Here is a 21,323-nt window from a genome sequence, read left to right on the forward strand (position 1 = left end):
GAAATAGATCTCATTGACAATGTGCCATGTTCACACTGTGAGCAGCTTGTGCCTTGTGAACATAATCCAGAAACGTCCTCCAAAAACTTTCCTCCACAAACTTTCAATCCCTCATCCTCGCTTTGCCCTTCTCTCCAAAAGATGAAAAAAGGCAGTGCCAGGAAGACAAAGGACCAAATCCCGTCTTGTCAAGAACCAGCAAAACAGGTAGAAACGTGAAGTAAGGGCTGGGCTCGAGGATCAGACTACGATGCTGAGCGGCAGGGAGGATTGACCGAAGCAGCTTTCCCAGCCTGGCCCTGAAAATCCACTCCTCATCACTGTGTCTAATAGGACAGAGCGCTGGCTCGGAGAGGACTGCGCCGGCACAATTACACCTTACCTGCGAGGCCTGCCAGGAGAGGTGGCATTTGGTCGATCCGCCCTCCCGGGAGGGCGTTTTGTGGCTTAGCCCTGACTTAGCCGCGTGTCTTAAGACGGGGGATAGGAAGGCTGGGGGGACCGTTGGGGAAAATGTGAGTGTCTGCGTGAAAGCCCGGGATAAACCTGTGCTCTCAGGAGGAGAGAATGGCTGGAGGCCCAGGGGTTAAATGTCTCCGGAAAGCCTCTGTGTCCTTGCGTAGTGCGTTTGTTGAAATTACAGAAAGTCTGCCTCGATGTCCTCGAAAGAAGTCGGCGCTCTGGAAAAAGCCGTCCTTCGGGCGAGGCCTTCTCAGTTATCGGGGCTCAGCGCCAATTTAGGGAGCTATCACTGAGCTGCACCCATCAAACAAAAGAATCCCCAAAGGAGCTTTTCTTCTGTTAACCTCTCAACCAGCCGATCACCAACAAACCACCGAGGCTACGTTTTAGCCACATGCTAAACAAAAAGCTCAAAGATGTTCGAGTTTCAAAGAAATTCTCTGACAGGCTTTTCGGCCGTAAAGCTTTCACCTTCGGGCATGTGCAGGCATGCAAAACAGGTACAACTTCCATATAAACGAGCTGATGTGATCCGAGCTCAAACGAACCGCTGGAAGGCGCCGATTCCACTTCGTGCCTGTTTCAAAGTAGAGGTGCTTTCAGTAAATCTGTCAGTTCAAACGATGCTGCTTTATGTGGGTATTTATCATTTGTCTCCTTGTTTATAGTCTTTTGTTAAAAAGCAGCTGTAGTTCAGTATGTAGATTGCACCAGACATCCGCCCTCGTCGTTTTCTCTGAAATCTGTCACGAAACAGGCATTTTGGCCTCACGGTTCTTTGGTTTAAACTTTTCCTTTGGGCTTCATGTACCGGAGTAATTATAAAAGAGCGACCATCTGCCAACCACCGGCTGCTGGAGTAAAAATCTCTGATTGGCTGCAAACTCTTGCATACTGCTCGCCGAGCACTTTTACTTCTGCTGGTGAGTTATTGCAGACAAAGTAACCGAAGCAACGACTGATTTCACCCAGCGACTACTTGCCGAGTACACGTGTGACCGAGGCCCAAGAGAGCTGATCTAAGAGGTGATTAGCATGTGGCTAAAATGCAGCCTGCGCCCGAGGCGTTCACATGCATCTGGTGTCTGTTAGAAGGACTAAATGTGGTCGACAGTGGAAAGGTCAGGCTGCTGCAGAGACTGCAGCACAGCTCCTGTGATTAAACGTTTCGGCTAAAACCGTTTAGTCGTTTTCATCACAGCGAGCAGTCTTTCACTGTTAATGCACAATGTGACTTTATTCGGTTGTGCTCACACACACACACGCTGCTGTTTTTGAATCTAAGAAGACGTTTGTGTGACCTCTGCATCTGAATGCTTCAGTCTCTGCGTTGCATGCTGAGATTATTTGCACGAGCCTCTGAGGTGAGTTGAGGAAGAGATTTTCTTTGCACTTTTTATGGAATCTCATTGTCGTTTAGAGCCGTTTACACGTGTGGAAGACTGGCGGGTTCATGTCTGCAACGCTGCACGGCTGTATCTCAGTGAAATCATTCCTTTGAGAGCCCGTCCTTCCAGACCAGGTCTCATGAAGGCCTCCGTGTGCTTTATGCGCAGGAATCTGAGGCCTAATCCGGGTCTAAGAGCGAGTCCTTCTAAGATGCTCACACGGAGGTTTACGCGCCGACAGCGAGCGGATAAGAGAGACATTCGCTCGCTATAACCACCTTATCACGAGCATAAACATATGCTCGCTGCGCGGGACACTGGGCGACGGTAACTCGAGGGCAGAAAGAGAAAGGCGTGTTCGCGTAGGTAGAGACGATGAGACTTATGTTCGTTAGGAGAGCTGTAAATGAAAGCGAGGAAGGCATCTCATCAAGCACATGTTCCACACTCGGTCCATAAGGGAGCTCTACCTGGGGCTGTCGCATTTAGAAGGTGTTACTCTAATAAGACAACAGTCGCTTTTATTTACAACAAGCACGAGACGACATGAAAAATGCTTTAACACGTCTTCAGCTGCTGAAACAAACACCTTTATCCTGTAAACACAGCGTCTCACAAACGAGCTAAAGATACACGCAAATAACATATGCTGACACACACACACACACTGACACACACACACACACACACACTGACACACACACACACACACACACACACACACACACACACACTGACACACACACACACTCACACACACACTGACACACACACACACTGACACACACTGACACACACACACACACACAGACAAACACACACTGACACACACACACACTGACACACACACACACAGACACACACACACACTGACACACACTGACACACACACACAGACAAACACACACTGACACACACTGACACACACACACACAGACACACACACACACTGACACACACTGACACACACACACACTGACACACACACACTGACATAAACACACACACTGACACACACACTGACACACACACACACACAGACAAACACACACACACACTGACACACACACACACACACACACTGACACACACACGTCTGGTTTGCTATCCTTGTGGGGACATCCAATATGAATGCCTGAATGTAAGTCTGACACTAAAACCACATTTTGAGTGTGAAAAATGCTTTCAGCCCCGTGGGGACAGGATTTGGTCCCCACCAGTATAGTAAGAACCTGTACACACACACACACACACACACACACACACACACACACACGAGAGGTGTAAAGCGTCTAAATTGCAGTTGCATCTTGGAAAACAAACACTTTGTTTTGTTACCACGACAACTGAGATAATGTGATTCCTGCGGCAGTGTCGGCGCCGCTGCTCGCTGCTCTGCGCGACAGGCTTAAGAGTTGACGGCGGGCCGAGCGCGCCCAGATCGGGGCTGCGGCCCGGGGCGCGGCTCGGTGCAGACCGAAGCTGGTCGGGCGGCCCACGCTCGCACGTGCCACCCTGCGGAGAGAGATGAGCTGGGCGGGTCAGCTTTGTCTCAGCACCGGTCCCCTACTTCCTGTGCTGAAGCTTTGCCCGGAGAGTCACTCTGCTGGAGGATGTAAATGCGATCAGCCCCAACATGTGTGTTTAATATATCTATATCTGGACAAATAGCAATTTCATAATAGGCCCGTGTCCCGCTCCTGCCTCTTTCTCTCTTTGCTTTGCGTGGCGACAAAATGAATTCAGCTCTGAACCTAATTAATCCACAAAGGTTTCATGTCTTAATCCCCAAAGTCAAGGGGGTTATTGTCCTCACAAATGAGGTCAGTGTTCCTCCCAGTGGAAATAAGCGAAAGAAGGAGGAAAACACAGCGAGCGCAGGCAGCGAGCACCGACGCCTCTCTGCGCAGCCCTCCTGTTGAATCGGGCTGAGATACGGCGGCGCGAGGCCCCGCTCGCGGGGACCGGAGGTGCCGTGGAAGGGATGGTGAACATGGCACGACAAAAGAAGAGCAGAAAGAGACACGGAGGGAGCGGCGACAGCAGCGGGAGACAGAAAATTAGACGCCTGCCAATCTTCAGCGCGCAGACCTTTGAACCAGGTGGATAAGAGAGCCGCTTCTGATGCTAATTGTCACTGAGGCAAGTCACTGTCAAACTCTGAGGCGAAGAAGCTTCATCCAAGTGTGACAGGATGATAGCCATGATACAGCCCTCCGTCTGGTGGGATGACAAGGGGGGATGTGACACACATGGCCACACCATGCTGCCTGAAGCACAGTCACCACCAGCGGCCCACACAGGGTCCCCGAGGGGGACAAACCCGGGGAAAAGCGAGCGCGCCGGCCAAATGCTCGTCCGGCGTCCGCGCGCTCTGGGCACGCTGTGAGCCCCCGTCTCCGAGGACCACGTGGGAGAGCGCGGACACGTCCGCGGTCCACGTGTAGCCTAGTTTAGGCCATCCTGACGAGAGCTTTCCAAAGATCGAGGCTTGGCTGGAGGCGGGAGGGGCGGGGGTGTGGGCCGGGGTCGGCCAATAGCGGTCGTGTTGAAGAGAGGGTCGGCCAGGACGAATAAAGTCCAAGACGACACAATCAACAGCTTGCTGAAATCTGTTGCAGTCAAACGTCCGGCCAGTGGAGGGTGGGTGGAAGAGAGCGCAGAAGACTGTTTATCTTAAAGTGTGACAGGATGTCAGCGTCTGCGGCTGCTCCGCACGCCGCCGTGACTTCACCAAAGTTTGTTGGCGAGGCTTTCCCCCACAAACGGCTTGCTGCTGGACGTGGCGAGAAAGAAGAGCAAACAGAGCTGCACGCGCTCATTTCCGACTCGTGCGTGACTGCTGGGAGAAGAAGTTGGTGCTGTCGCCCCAGTTTGAAATATGAGTTTAAACTGACAAAGCGAATTAAAATGTGTAAACGCCACAGTTCTGACGCTGATTTGAAAATCGGCTATCAGAGTTGGTGTTTGTTGATTTTTAACAACTCGAGGGTTATTACATTTCCACAGCGTGACAATTAAAAACCCCTCAATCATCATGGCGGCAGCTCCGTGTAACTGAGAGGAGAGACGACGGAGCGGTCAGAGCCACGGTCACGTGAGGCCTCACCTGCGCATTTCCCACGCTGCGTTTAAGTGCAAATGACGTGTGCGAGGGTCAGGAAGGAAGGGGTTACTGATTCTGTGCCCCCGCCCCTCGCTCTGCCGCCTGCATGCTTCCCCTTCATCTCAGAGGATAGAGGAGAAAAAGATTTAAAAGGACTGGAAAAAAGCTCAATTGTTTATTGATTTTATAATAGGCTTAGCGCAAGAGAAATAAAGCGGGGGGCTGGTGGGGCAGCGTGGTCAACCGGAGGCGATGGCGTGACAAACACACGGCTTACGCCGGCGCAGGTAACGGGGGCTCCAAATGCCGGGATACTGGCCCGAGCACCTCTTTCTCCGTGTCCCCAAACGCCCGCTCGTGGTATTGTTATCGCGATTTTAAACCAGTGTAGACATAATCGCTCCCCTCGCAAACAGGGCACGACCCCGGCGCTCGGGGAGGGGGCGGGGTGTTTGCAGGAGGACGAGGTGTGACTGGCGACACAAATCAGAGAGAAAGGAGTGAATCTGAGATGTTAGTAAGTTCATGGAAAAGGCTGCGAGTGCCAGAGCATGCACAGCAGTGTGTGTGTGTAGGTCTGATATATGGATGATAACACTAATTAGCTCATTTTGTTTGGGGCACAACACTCATTAAAAACCCAGTGGGGCCATTAAAGTTACCATCCCTCCAAACCATCGCTGCCACCGTATCCATCTCAGCTGATATCTCGGCTCTCTGCTTTAATGGCCTCTGCTTCAGGTTGTTGGGTTGAGCAAAGATTTGTGGGACTTGGACCCCCCCCCCCTCGATCCAAATCTCCTGATTTCTATTTAAATCTCTCTCTGCTGCTCCGCCTCACGTCACTCTCTCTGTATATACATCACTCGCTGCTGCATGCTTCCTCCTCGCACACTCAAAGCTGTTTTCTGCAGCTGGGGAGGGATTCGCACTTCCCCGTCCCGGCGAGGCAGGGGCGACGGTTGTTTCCAAGCTTTACACAGCGATGTCACTGTAATACCAACAAACCTCGTCGTGATTCAGTGTGGCTTGTTACGCCATAAGGCACGTGTTACTCTGCAGCCGGAGAGACTGGAGGCGGAGGCCTGCCAGGATTAGACGAGCAGGTGTAGCATCCCGCTAACAGACAGCACAAAGCCACATTCGAGCCCATTCTCTTGGGCCGAGCCATGCTAACGCTAACAGCTCCTCCTGCACTGAAAGGAGGGTTCGAGCCTATCCGGTGCGCACGTCGGTGTCACAGAGCAGCGTGTAACGGGCATTCATGCTGTGACGAGGTCGAGTTCAAAAATGTAACCAGGATATAAGAAAATAACACAAAAGGAGGCTAAATAAAAGCTCACACAGCAGTCACCTCAGCGTGCTCTATACCGTCAGCAATGCAGAGAAGCCCAACAATCAGACGACTCCCTGAGAGCAAGCACTTTGGTGACAGTGGGAAAGAAAAACTCCCTTTGAACAGGAAGAAACCTCCGGCAGAACCAGGTTCTGTTTCACCTGCTGGATGTATGAATCCACTGAAAGTAGTCCCACTGCTGCTTCCTGTTGATGGAGTAATGGTGCCTTAAAGCTACGCCGCTCCTTAAAGCGGCGGCTACTACAGAAAACTATTTTTTAAAGAATTAATATTCCTGTCCTGCCTTTGTGCGATTGTTTTTTTCTTACATCAGCGTGAGCCAGCGTGCTCGGGGCCACTGGGCCGGGTTGGTTTTTCCACGAGTGTTTCCTGCAACAATAAACCCAGAGTGCCAGGTCACATCCCCGCCGCCGCCGAAAGGCAACGCTCTGAAAATATCCTCGGTCTCAGGTCTGGATATTAAGAGTGTTGATTAGATATATGAGTTTGCCATTTGCCCACGGAGCGTGGAGTGTCTCTGACAGAACCGGGGACCATATGGCTGGTGAGAGATTTCCCCCCTCTCTTCCTCTTCGCGCAGCCTGACAGCTGGATGGCTGCTAACTGGGGACGAGGAAGCTTGGCAGCTGCAGCTGAGAGCAACGCTTTGATGCCGCTCACCCTTTTTCACTCTCACTCTTTCTCTTCTTCTCCTCCTCCTCTCTTTTTGCAGCACACACACACACAGAGGATAGCTAACGCAGTGTTAACTATGCAAACTTTCTACAGGTTGGAGGACGGAGATAACCGACAGGTGGGACTGACCGCAGAGCAGGTATCCCTCCACCAACCTTCATTTATTCTTTTTTTAATTCTCTTACATTCATTTTTTTTAGCTGTTTAAATTAACAAAAGTTTAGAAGAGTTTATTAAATCATAAGATCCTCACAGGTGTGGAGCGCTCTTAACCCTGATTTTTTTTCCTGCTCTGGTGTAAATCTGCAAAGACGTCGGTGCGAGGGGAGCTCTGAGGGGAGGGTGAGCAGCCGTGGGTGGGTGGTGGAGGAAGTGGGGGGGGGGGTTACAGTAGGGTGGAGGAAGAAGGGAGGGTGAATAGGCCTCTGGGAACACATTAGGATGTACGAGTGGAAAGCAGAAACAAGTGAGAGATTTTTGATTTCCTTCCTTCTCTGCAGTTTTTTTGTTTTCGTACTTTTGTACAAAGGCGTCTTTCATCATTTTTCTTAAAAACAAAACAGAAAGACGCCGTTGGATGTTTAGATGCAGATACCTGGATGCTTTGTGCAGAATGAAAGAGAAGCCGGTTCTTTTGAATCAAACTGCAGCGGCGGGCAGGTGTTTCTCTTTGGTTTTCTCGGTTTTAATCTGAAATCGGCGCCGTGTTTCTTCCACTCTGAGGTCACGAAAAAACGCACGTTTTTGCATTTGGGACGGAGGTCAAGGCGACGGGAGAAAATGAAGCGCTTTATTCCTGAAAAGCTCGCTCAGGTTTCTTCAATCTTATGTCACCGAGCTGTTTTCCCCCCGCGCTCCCTCTCGTGTTCGCACTCCTCGTCCTCGCCCCCCTCCCCTCCCTCCTCTTGTTGAAGGCCCCCTGTTGCTGCCTCGCTACCAACCGGCCCCGAACACGGCGCAGGCCGGGCGGAGGCGGGGGTGCGGGGTGGAAGAGGGAGGGGAAAGATGATGTATAAGAGCGAGGGGGGAAAAGGAGAGAGGAGAGCAGAGTTTGGCTGGAGCCAAGAGGAGAGCAGCTGGGCACGGCTAACAGGGAATGATAATGACCTCAGAAATCTGCTGTTCGCTCCACAACAATAGGGTGCTCAGTCGCCTGGAAAATTGTGTTCATCAGCTAGCTCTGCTCACTTACTAATTGACATTGCCAAATATTTTAAGAACAATTGGAATGTGGCAGGGGGAGAGGACGGAAAAAACCCAGCTCAGAGATCTTAATCCCTGGACTTAATTCCTCTCTCTCACTTTTGGCTCCTCGCTCGTTTCCCTGCCTCGCTCTCCTCTTCACGATGACGAGATAGCAACAGCTAAGGGAAAAAAGAACATTTTTCATGTAGCCTTCTGCTCTCATGTCAGCGCCCTGATGCTGACACAAAAGGCTTTTTATGTGACCTGTCACTGGGGTTAAGAGGAGGAGATTGAGAGGGGAGGGGGAGGAAGACGAGGAGGGGCGGGAAAAATTAGAGAATGATGAAGCGAGGGAGGAACGGGAAAGAAATAAAAAGATCCCGGCATCGCAAGGCCGGCGCAGGTCGTTTGCGCTCAAACCGGCAACGCCATCGTCCGCCGCCGTCATTTGCATTCCCCGACCGAGAGAGCCCTGCCTCATTTCACAGGAATCCCGCATTGACGGAGTCAGACAGCTGTCACCAGACGGGGAGAAAAGGAACTTGGCGTTCACCCTCAGCCGCCCCCCATCCCGCCGTTAAGCACACACATACACAATCCAAGAGAGAAACTTTTAGCCAGTGTCGCCGCGCCCGGAGGAGGAGGGAGCGCTTATTTAGCGGGGATCTGTGCATTTGTATGTGCATCTTAATGCTGAGACTAAGTAAACACGCTCCACCGGCAGCACAAGTTGTGACTGTGATGTTAATTTATGTCTTTGTTGCTTCCTTTTCTTCTTCTTCTCTCCTCTTTTTAAGGCGTCCTCCTCCTGCTGCACTGGTGGAGTAGAGAGCGCCGTTTGTGAGTCAGCTCCTCGGTCGCCGCTCACTTTTAGCAGTGACACCGGAGAAGATAGCTTGTTGATGTATTAAGAATATTAATATGCAAACAGTCTACCTGACAGTGTAAGGCAGCCTTCTGTTGTGGAAAGATAAATATTATGTTTTAATTATAAAAACATAAAACAGAAATGGGGAAGACAGAGGGTGTGTGTGTGTGTGTGCAGAGGTAAGCTGTGTTCTGGCACAGATTTGGAGTTGAAACGAGTGGATGGCATAATGTGCCGCTGTTTACCGAGGACTGTGATGCCCTGTCATCTCCCCCTCTGTCATTTTTTCATCTCCTCTCCTTCGGCATCGCCGTCCCGGCTTCGTAACCGAGCGGGGAATCCTAACGTGATCATTAAGACATAAAACGGGCCGATAAATGTTTCATAAGGACGAGGCTAGACGCCGATAGCCACCCAGGAATGCCGAGGAGCCTCCGTCGTTGGAATACGACTGAAATTTGTCTTAAAAAAGGCCCGGGCTAATTCCTGCCGTGGTAATATTTACAAATTGAGTCTGAGAGACGGGGTAGGGCAGAGAGGCAGAGAGCAGGAGAAAAGGAAGAAAGAAATCAAATGAGAAAGAAGAACAGAGAAATAAATTGGCCTTTTATATTGTGCAAGCGTGTACAAAAATACTAAGTCTGCATTTATCCGAGACATGTCAATCAGAGCAGCACACTGACAATTAGTGCGTTTGAATAGAACTTTTATCATTTAGCAGACACCAGAGTCCTGACCTACTGTACAAAAATACAGCTCAGGGAATGAATGTGCCTGTAACACAATGACTGTCTATTTAAGTTTGGTGACACATAAAAAATACAGATATGACAGGCCAGACTTCTTCAAATGAGCGGGGGGCAGAAAGCTCAGGTTTTGTAACCACGACTTCTCTGATTATAGAGCGAAGAAGAATAGTGCGAGGAGCGGATGTCAATTACAAAGACAAAGTCATCCGCACAGGCGAAGGAACGGGGGAAAGAGCCGTAATTCATTATTTTTTAATGCGCATACTTTTACACACATATATTATCTTTCACCGAGGGCTGGCCTCGATTCAAAGCGCCTGTTTTTAACGATTCTGCGTGCAGGGCCAGATTACTCCACAGAGGGTGCCAAACCCGATCCCCGAATCCACCAGCACCACCCTGCTGACACCTGCCGGCCAAATGAGGTGAGGAGGAGTTCACCTTTACTGTGCCGGTGCTCCTCGCAGTCGCCGCGACGTCTGTTTACGTTACACAAGCGAGGAAAACCAGCTAATAAAAAACAGGGAGGCCTGACTGTAATTTACCAGCGCCAGAGGAAACCAGCTGCTCGCAGTTTGTATCATTCGTGCATTTTTACTTTCTTTGGTTTTCAGTTTCAGTTCGAGGGCAGACGCGTCGAGTTTCACTGTAAACACGTCACGTTTGACTTTAGACCTCACGTCGCTGCTTCACTGACACTGGAGGGAAAATAGGACTTCACAGTAAACAGACGGCAGCTCGTGTCGTGTTTTTATTCTTTATTTTTAATTCTTTATTTATTTGTACGCTGTCAGTTAATCCTTCACAAACTGACAAGCGCATCTTCAGCTCTGGCAGCAACACTGAGCATGCTCAGTCCAGGCTTCACGACTGCTTCCAAACCCAAGTGTGCAGTCGTGATGACAGCAAATGCATCGTTCTTTATTTTAGGGGGTCACATGGTGCAGTTTGCTCGCCCCGACACCATGTTTTACAGAAAACTGGGGAAATTTGAAATAGTTTTCGAGTTTTGTCGCAAAGGCAGCTGAAGATGACGGACAGCGTACGCGGTCAGAACACCCGAGGACCTGGAGCTCGATCTCCATGGAAGTCAGCGAAGGAGACATTCCTCTCTAATGTCAGCTAGCTACATCCACAGTGGTCTGGATCTTGTTCAGCTCGACTTTATTCCTGTTTTAATGGCACAGTAATTACACTCTAACAGTTTGTCTGCACGTGTAATTACGCCCCCATTGTACTGTCGCAATTAGATGAATATCCACGCTTTATAACCTAAGGCGTCAAGTTGGCAAATCCAATTTCAATTTGTATGGAGCGAGCATTTTGCCTGCTTGTTTGAGCCGTGGTAAGACCAGGGATATGCCGGCTAATCCCTGCCATGTTAAAACGCAAGGAAGAAAATGAAGACGCGGGGGATTCTCCAGAGAGCGAGAAGGAGAAAGAAAGAGCCAGAGGGAGCATGCACGGTGCTTTTAGAGCCAGGAGCTGGGTTTCAGGGTAGCGGGATGGTTGCAGAGGACTCGTGCAGCTTTAGGCCTTACAAGCACGCAGCAAAGTCAATTTTCTACGCATTCAGCGACGCCATCGTGCAACGCCGGTTTATTTGTGTGGAAGAGAGGGGAGAAAGAGGAGGCAGCGGTGCCTTCGTGGCACCGGGTCCTCGTGGCAGCGCTACCTGTTGCTGAGGCTTCCTAACGTGATTACTGCACGCCGTTTCCTCCCCACACAGCAAACAATACGGGGAAGTCGGCGCGAGGATAACCAAACAAAAAAGTGTAAAAAAAAGGATGGTGATGGGCATATATGTAATTACCTCTTTGTTTCTTTCAAAAATATTCAATAAGGAAGATGCTCAAGGTGTGCCGCAGAGCTGCGTTTAATAAGGAAGGTCTTTAAAGGACATCTCTGACAAAGGCTTTTGTTTTTCTGCTCTTTTTCTTCCACACTGCACGCACTGCTTTTAAACAAGTGCCGTGTCAAAGACAAAAGTGCCAGAGCTGACCTTCTTTCACAGTTGAGATGTTATTGTTGATTACTATAATTTAAGTTTAACTCTAAATTGCTGCGGGTAGGTGGCGGGGTAGAAGGCGAGCACGCACACATGCTCGCAGGTACACGCCGACAGAGAATCACGAGCTCTGCTTTTCAAACCTCAGATATTAACACAATGGTACAGTACGGCATCCTGTTCACTCTTCGAGAGTGATATGTGCACACACGCAACAAAGCAACCCCGCACACACGCACACACGCATGCAGCGGAGAAGCATGACACCTTTCTCCACATGAGACTCAGACACATTTTTCTCACACATCAAAGCTTCTAATTTGAGAGTCCCCGAGCTCCAAACGTGATTCATATTGTGTAAGTTGTGAACAACGACGAGTCAAGTTTGCTGCTCCTTCTTATTAAAAAACAGGAAGTGGCAAAAGAGGCTCTGTTAAAGCACTTTCAATGTCAAGTCTGTTTCCTTCTCAATTTCACATAAAAACTCCATCCGTCCACATCACAGTCTGCGTACTTCCTCTGCACGGCTTCAAACCCGGCCGTGCTGCGCTGCGACTGAGCGGCGCACACGCAGCAACGCGCACTATTTTAATTTGTTTTTCTACGTACGTTTCTGTCTTTAATCCTCCAAAGGTGGTGCCCCCAGGGCCAGATTTAACCACTCATCTAAATCTAATGCGACCCTTTGTTCTCCGCTACCATTTGGCGGTAAATACGGCGAGTTTTATTATTTGAATTTGTGCATTTATTCATTTTGCGTACAGTACCTCTGAAGTTGCTGAAATGCCACAAGCTGTACTCGTCAGATTCAAAGTGCTCCAGTCAAAAGAGACGCAGGGACGGAGAGAGAGGGGGAGAAACTTCCAGCATTAAAATTCAGAAGATAATTACATCCGCTACACCCCCACCCTGTTGAGAAGTGTTATGTTTAATAGTCTCTATAAAGAAAATAGGTTTTTATCTCACTCTCATTTTCATTAATTCCTAATTGGGGTGGGGGGTTGTCTGTTATTATTTCTTAGATTAAAATAAACATAGCCTGTCCCATGTTCAAACCCATCACACTACACGGGCACGATAAGGACTTCATGCCTCTGTGAATAAATAAACAATTTCGTCTCCACTGGTGGAATTAAGTTGCTTACAGCCTTAAGCTAAGCCACTCTGATTTATATTTATATATATTTATATTTTCTCTCAAAAGACTTAAAAGCACATCCTTGCTTCTGCAAATGAAGCTCGCTAATGTTTTTGACCTGCTTTATATGTATATCTTTAATTAGTGTCTTGTTTAGCTTAAACCGACTGATTATCGCGTATTCGTGACCTAATTACTGCACGCGCTTCTTAACGCCAGCGTAGCGCCCTGAGGAGCAACCAAAAGTTACCTTTAAAAACTTGTGTAATCATTAGCAATGAGCCTCCCTTAATCCCACTAAACATACACTTATCTAGCCCCGGCCGGCCTGCGTTGGCTGGGTGGGGGAAGGGGAGGGGTTCGCTCATCTCCGCCGTGTTTATTAAAGACATTTATTAATCGCTGTGCTTAAGACGAGCTCGTCCCCGCACTCCCGGGAAACAGACTGCTAACCCGCAAACGGGCACGATGGCGTTCTCTGGAGTCTTAATGGCAGAAACAACAGAGCAAAGCTGACTCTATGTGCCGCGTGCACCGCTAGTTCAATGAAAGTCAAACAGTGAGCAGCGGCCCAGCGTTAACACAGACTGTACACAAAGATGGACGTAGCATCCTGCTTTGCCTTCTAACACTCTGAGGGGGGCGACTCCTCTGGGGCCTGCTCAGGTGCTTATTTCACAAACTACGGTCACGGTGAGTGTCGACTTAGTTTCTCAGTCAACGATGAGAACACACTTTGCTTTGCTATTCATCAGCTGTTTTTATATATAAAAACATGTACCCATCATGTAAAGCAGGGGTGTCAAACTCAAATACACAGTGGGCCAAAATTCGAAACAGGAACAAAGTCGCGGCCTGACGTTAATATTTATTGAAATATATTTATTCCTCCAGATATGAGAATGAATCTTTTGGACTCAAACACGTTTTGCTGAAAAACTGAATATGGAACAAGCAAAGCTTAATACTAAACAATATATATATTAGCTGTATAATACCAGTAGGCCAGCTCTGACAGTAATTTGGTATGGCTTCACGGGCCAAGTGTAATTAGGCTGCGGGCCAAATTTGGCCCGCGGGCCAGAGTTTGACACCTATGATGTAAAGCATCAAAGATTAGGTTAACGATAGCTTAAAGGTTAAGATTAGGTAAGCAAACAGAGCATCCCATGTGGTCTCAGAGGGAACTACACCCTCTGCATAAGTTTGAGACTGGAGGCACGAACAGGTCGTGTTGTATGTGACTCTGCATCTCTTCTCAACGTTTTTTTACATTTGATCCGCCTTAAAAAACCCAAAGCAAACATCACTCGAGGTCTTCTTCCTTTAATAAAAGCTGAGGATCACTGCTGTTTATGTGTTTAAAAGATTTGACTAGAACAGAAATCAAATTTCACGGAAAGGCGGATCACAGGAAAAGATCTACATCACTTTCTCTGGTAGACATGGAGGACGCTCGCTCCACTGCCTTCTAGTTGATTCAGTAAGTAGTTCTCCTACCTGAAGATGGTGAGGAGGGATGGGGGCTGTCGTCCTGGATGCTTCCTGTCTGGGAATGTCCCCCGCCAACGCCACTCTCCTCTGTCACATTGGATGAACCGGGAGTGGTGGAGCGGCTGATGGACTGGGACTCGGGGTCACTGGCCGATCCACGGCGTTCATCCAGTCCTTGCTGAAGTGCCTCGTCAATGCCTCGCCTGTCTTTACCGTGGATTCGCGAGTGGACGACCATTTGATGGTAGGTTCTGAAGACACGTCCGCAGTCTGGGCACTCTGAAGGCTTCTCCTTCAGGCCGGACAGGCCAGAGAGGCTGTAGTCAATGTTTGGGCTTCCCAAGCCAGCCAGGGCTCCAGGAGCCTCAGCACTACCGTGGTGGGACATGAGATCACGGTGACCGTCAAAGCCTCTTCCATCCTCCTTCATGGACATCACTGCTCCACTGGAAGCCTTGGATCCCTGCAGGGCCTCGGAGAGCTGCTTCTGCTTGGAGCTATCACTGGAAGCAATCAAGGAGTAGTCTTGTTTCTCCTTTGAGAAGGAAGCCAAGGAGCCCGCACCAGCCATCTCATCTTCCTGCCCCGGAGTTATATGGTGCTGCTGCTGCTGATCCTTGGGCATGAAAGCCCTGTCCATAGCCATTCCACGAGCCATTATCTGCCAGGCTTGGTAGCTATTGATCGAGTCCATCTCTGCCACCTTTGCAGCCGCCTGGAGGCGCTCCATGCAGCTCGACTTGAGCGGTGGAACGAGGTTGAGACAGCCAAGGAGTGAGCGCTTCTCGTTTTCACCTAGCCCGTGGCCTATTGCACCTGCCATAGGTCCAAGCAGCTTTCCTAACATCTCCTTTTCCTTCATGGCTATCCCCGCTTTAGCCAACATCTGGTGCTGCTCGCTGAGGCCCTGCTTGTCTGGTGAAAGGAAGCCTCCCTGAAGACAGGAGATGTAGCGGGAATAAAGGTTGGCATGGGCTTCCTGAGCCAGATTGCTCATGCTGTTGACGGCGGCCATGTCCTGCTCACTGGGCTGGGGTGGCTTGTTCTTGATGGCCAGCTTGTTCAGATGCACCTTCATGTGGTTCTTGAGGAACCAGGGTTCCTTAAAGCGACGGCCACAGATTTGGCAGCAGTGTTCAAAGGACTCCTTGTGCTTTCTCATGTGGCCCTTGAGGAACCAGGCTTGGCTGAACACCTGGCCGCAGACCTCGCAGCGAAACTCGGTGGCCATCTGCATGCCCCCGGAGCCACCAGAACCCTGGCCCTGCGTGGTCTCAGCTGTGATGTGGGCCTTCTCCACATGGCTTATCAGCTCTTCTTCGTGGGAGGCGGCGAACTCGCACAGAGTGCATTTGTAGGGCTTGTGGAGAATGCGGATGTGACGGTCCAGCTCCTCGCGCTTCTTGAACTTCCCTTTGCAGAAGGTGCAGCGGAAGCCCACAGTAGGGTTCAGAGACTGGTCGTCCTGAGCGCCGGCCGGCTTGGGTGAGGAAGACGGCTGAGAAACTGTGTCTGGAGTGGCGAGCCCGGAGGAATGGGTGGGGGCGCAGGTTGACCCTAACTGCTGTTGATGGGTGTTTGAGCTGCTGTTGGGGCCCAGATGTGGCGTCTGAGCGGTCTGGAGGAGACTGCCACTCCCTCTCATCTGCTTGTCTCTCAGGATGGCCCTCTCCTCGAGCTCGTGCAGCAGCCGGTTCTCTTCTCGAACTCGGCCACGGCCTTTTCCCAGGTTCCCCAGTTTGTGGGTGCGGAGATGGATCTTCAGGTTGCCCTTTTGAGCCGCTCTGTGGTCACAGTAGGGGCACTTGAATGGCTTCTCTCCCGTGTGTGTGCGCATGTGCAGAGACAGGATGCTGTTGAAACGGAAGCGCTTGCCACACAGTGGGCACGGGTACTTCCTGTTCTTGCGAGCATCGTCTTCGATATCATTCATCTGGGACATGATGCCCAAGTTCTGCCCATTGAGAAACTGCTGCAGGTCGACACGCCCGTTTAACCCACTCAGTGCCCCTGCGTCTATGTCTCGATTGAGCTGATTGGCTAGTAGAGCCATCTGGCTGCTGATTGGTTGACTGGCCAGGGCTGCGTGGTGTGTCTTCTCATCCAACGGCGTGGCCGCCTTCTCTTCGGGAATCTGCTGTGGGCGGTGCAGGTCGGGAAAGGCGTGTCCTAACTGGGCAGTGAGCTGGTGAAGCTTTTGACTGATTGGGTAACGGCCGTTTAGAACAGCATTGCTCAGGTGGGCTTCAGCGTCAGGCACTACTGACGATACACCAAGACATAAACTAGAGTCCTCCATCCTGAAGAAACAGAAAAATAAAAACGTATTAGAAACATTTTTGACGTATTTTAATATTTTACAGACATTCAACGATAGTGTGTGGGCGTTCATCCAACCACGTGTCTGGAAATGTGGATGCCAGTTGTGTCATATTTCAGGTGTATGTACACGTTATCAACAAGTAATGCTCTAAACACTCAGTTTTTCTGCTCTTGGATCTCTGTGATGTCATAGAGACACAGGATCAGATAAAAAAGGATTTTTGTTTTGAACTGAAAATCATGTAAAGACACTCCAAGGATGAGTGTGGGGCTGGAGAGGAGCAGGATAGGTGCCCTAGTGAAATAAAAACACCAGTGTGAACTGTCAGCGCCGAAGGCCTGCGGGGATGCTGCGACTCAGAACTTTTTCAAATTGTAAAGCCGTTTTGGATGGAATAATTACTCTGTAAACACAGTGAGCAGTGTATAATTAAGCTACTTGTGCCCATCCTATCAGAATTCCTCCAATTACACGCCTTAATGAAATGGAGCAACTGCATTGCCGGGAAGCCACGGCAATACTACAATTATGATATTAACAATAGCACTTAAAACCAAGGGGTTACTCCAGTAAACACAACATTCTTATCTCGGTGCCACGACACTTGTCTTGGCACAATATTCCATTAAAGAGCCGTATTACATTTGATGTGAATCGCTTTGCTCTTTGCTGTCTGCGCTCTTCACAGTTTCCAGGACGGTGGAAACAACATGAAGATGCTGTGGATACACCGACACTGCTCTGTGAACAGCCCGCTCTTTGTTCTGCTGGCTTTTGGGTGAAATATGTCACAGTTTTCACACCGCGTTGTAACGCCATTAAATGTGTTTTCATTCCGTATGTGTAACATCGGCGAATGCATAAGTAAAAAATAAATAAACAACAGTGCTTTTAATGCACATCCATCTGTTCTCCAGATGGAGAGGTATAAGCAGCTATGGCTGCTTGCAGGGGTCAAACCTGCAAAACAATAAGTGTGGTTCTGCTTAGGTCAACAAAATATTGTATGATATCTCATTAAGCTGATTAGCACGCTGCCTGGTAACAGCGGCAGCCACTGGACTTTAATGTAGCATTATAATCATCAAAAAGCGCTTTCGAGGCGAGGCGGCGTGAAGGAGTGGCACTAGGTGACATGTTAGGAAGCTCAGCGTACTCTTCACAGGAGCAAAGGGCATCCACACTGGGATCCTTCTTCTCTTTCTCCACCTACGTTTGTGAAGCACACACTACACCACGTCGTGCTCGGCTTAAGTGTTCATTCAACCCCCCCCTCCCCTCCCAGTAGGAGGTCAGCAGACATAAGGGCTGCCTGTTCTGGTACCGCAGAGTCCTCCAACACACTGCCGATGGTGGATTCTTATCTCGCTGACATGAATTAAACACTGTGGCCACTTTCCACTTGTGTGTAAAGGAATGTGACACTTGTGGGCTGCCCTTTGAATTCTCCTTATTTCTCCCCACAAGTATCGTAAAGCAATGCGCCTGAATTCATTAAGAGTATAATGGCTATGCTATGCTCTGCAGGCTTGCATACAGCACTTCGATGTGCTCTGTCACAGATCTTATCTGACCCGAGTGACGCTGAAAGAAATCACTTTAGGAGCCTGCTAATAAAAAGTTTGTGCTTGAATGAAATATTTCCAGACTGGCCACAAATGAAAGGAAAACCTTGAACGTGTGACCCGTCCAGCTGAGAGGCTGTGAGACGGTGCCGGGTCCGTTTTGAGCGCTCACCTTCCTGCCGTGACGATCTGCCCGATCTGCACCACAAACCTGATTTTTTTGTGAAAATGTACCTACTTCCTGTCACTGCTGTCATTTCAAAGCAATCTTTGTCTTGCTGTTGTTCCACTTAAAATCATTCTACAGAAATGTAATCTCTATATTTTCCTGTATTTGTTCGTTCAAGCACATGCTTAAAAACACAATACTGTTGAATTTAAAGGTCACACGTCACGTTGATAACTGGAACATAAGGCGCTAAATGATGTGAATTATGATATACAATCACAGTTACGATAAATATATTACTTTGTTCAGAGGTTGTCAAATAATTAGGATAATCAAGCCTTTTTTTTTTTACCTTCGTTTCAGTTCATGCATGAAAAAAAGTTGTTTTTAGCAAATTGGAAATAAAAATCTAATTTTCTTTTAATCAACCACAGGACTGAAATATGAACCAAGACCTGCAGTTCGTCCGACATCCAGCAGGGGCAGCAGTGAGTCAGTCCCCACAGACCCCCGTGTTGAAGCAGCACAAATAACCATGTTTACAGCCTGATACACAAACTTCACGACACCTGCACAGGGGGAGGGTGTCTTCAGAAATCACCCAGATTTAAGCGTGCATAATTATGGGCGTGGCCTGATGCTCCCATACACACTGTGCGAACAAAGCTGACCGCTCCACCCTCTCGTCTAAATTTGGAAACAAAAAGATTTAATCAACCATGGTGACCAAAACGTCACACTCTTTCAGACCAGGAACCGATCGGTGTCCATCCTTTACGTACAGTCTGTTTTAAAGCTAAGCTTGTTCACACAAGCTGGTGTTTTTCCTTTAATTTGTCACCATATAGTTTTATCACACACGCTCCCACGGCGTGGGAGAATTACTGCTGGGAAGGATCAAACTTTGTTAGGCTGCTTTAAACGACTTGTGGTTTTAAATTGTATTTATGTGACACCCCATCTTCCATCAGCAGCCGTGCATATATTGGAGGAGACCTTATTTGAATGGGCCCTTTTTACAGAAGCGGCTGCCTTTTGGAATAGAAATCTGTGATTTAAACTAGGCTGATGAGCTGTTGCTCATTTGGGGAGATAGCAGCTTGCCCTTTTCTTCAATTTGATTTCTGCCTTTATCTTTAACATATAACAAAGGCAGATAGACAATGGAATAATGTGAAATGAACTGACGAATCCAGTTTGTGTTTTTTATAAACGTATCCTGGCTGACGAGCGTATGCAAATGAGGCACATTAATATGCTCGCCTTGCTCCCGAGTCATTTTATATTTTTTCCCCTGATTAAAAAGGACATTTCTTATGTGACATCCCCCCTCTGCTCACATCCGCACGCACGAGCACGCGCGCGGGGAATTGGAGGGCGGTGTACGAGCCGTAGACACGCAGCCAGTCAAACACGAGCCTCTGACTACAGACAACAATTCGACATGCGAGTGCCCTCTAAAAGACGCGGCGAGTGCGCTGCAGCTCGCTGCTCTCACCAAACCGAGCAGCTCGACGCTGTCACAGGAGAACTCGGGTTCTTACCGGCCATCCTGGGGAAAGACTCGGGGCCCCGCCGTCCCTCGCCGCAGACTCCGTTACGAACGCCAGCTTTGTGCTCTTACAGTACATGTGCCGTTATTCTCTAACCTGTACGACCTTATCATTTCCTGGCATGTGCTGCAACGCTGCCTCATTAAAACTATTGGCTCCTCCGATACCTCTAAAACCACAAAGACTTCCTTTAGCATTTTCTCACGACGGTTCGCTTGTTGTCTTTATAGTTTGTGGTTTAATATTCAGCGAGGCTCCACGTGCACTCACAAACACGGCGAATCCTCTGCACGCTCACACAAACTGATTTCACTTGGTTTCTCTTCAATCCTCAGCTTAATTATAAGTGGTATCTGTGACACAATGGAAGTATATTACAGTCACCATTTAAATGTGCTCAGTTCATTTCTTTCTTATCAATGGTAGCATGCATCATAAATGCATACAGGATTTAAATGTGCTCCTCTCTAATTGCAACCATATAAATTATTGCATATGAAAGGCACTCGCAGCATTAGGGATGGCCGCCTGTTATGAATTCATATTCAAATAAACAGCGTTCTTGGTGAATTTGCTGTCAGGCTCGAGTTTTGTCAGAAAACTTTTGGCTGACATTTAAGACGAGAAGGGTGGGGGGGATCGAAAAGCCATTAGTCGGACTTTACTTTGTTATTTTGGCATTTATCGACACGAAACCCATCGACTAATCACAATGCGATACCTCATTAAGTCCTAATGAACAAATTCATTGCGTTAAACAAATCAATCATTATTCACAATGTGCCGAATTCAATCATATCTGCACCGAATCGTTAACGAGACGCAGGGGCCGCGGCGACGGCGCTCTGATGTCGGAGGGACAACGTGGGCCATATGTTCCTCACGTGCTAAATATTTGGCGATTAGGTGAGCGGCGGGGACAGTCGGGTTCATTAAAAAGCTCTAAGTGTATTTTCAAAGTACAAACAGAGCTTCCTCATCTTTTCAAAGATCAATTACCTCTTGGCAAAAGACGGTTCGGTTCGAGCGCTGCACATATGAGTTTGTTCCCGGCTCGTGTTTTGTTCTATTGCAGGTGGTCTTTGCGAGACGTCTAATTAATCCAATAAAAAAGCCGCCTTGTTTTCCTTCCTCTCGCTCGCACTTTGACTTTGCCGCATTATTACTTTCTGTAATGAGGCAAAAACACTCCGCACTCAACTGCACACAGAAACAGTCGCAGAACACCTGCCAGATTCGAGCGCAGCTCCACCCGAGGCTGGCGGGCCGGGACCCGGAGCCCG

General features: G+C 48.9%; 1 protein-coding gene across 1 annotated transcript in view; it reads right to left on the reverse strand.

Annotated features, from left to right (window-relative positions):
• Positions 1-21,077, reverse strand: part of znf536 (zinc finger protein 536) — an 86,125-nt gene extending 65,048 nt beyond the window's left edge. The window contains exons 1-2 of the mRNA XM_085351191.1: positions 21,040-21,077; positions 14,437-16,730 (exon numbers count right to left, since the gene is read on the reverse strand). Coding sequence (XP_085207317.1) covers positions 14,437-16,730; positions 21,040-21,077 — 2,332 coding nt within the window. The remainder of the gene's footprint in view (positions 1-14,436; positions 16,731-21,039) is intronic.
• Positions 21,078-21,323: the final 246 nt, after the last annotated feature.

The sequence above is a fragment of the Diplotaxodon limnothrissa genome, linkage group LG1, assembly GCF_057381915.1.
Source record: "Diplotaxodon limnothrissa isolate DT_005_m linkage group LG1, D_limnothrissa_male_GT1.1, whole genome shotgun sequence".
NCBI classification, from domain to species: domain Eukaryota; kingdom Metazoa; phylum Chordata; class Actinopteri; order Cichliformes; family Cichlidae; genus Diplotaxodon; species Diplotaxodon limnothrissa.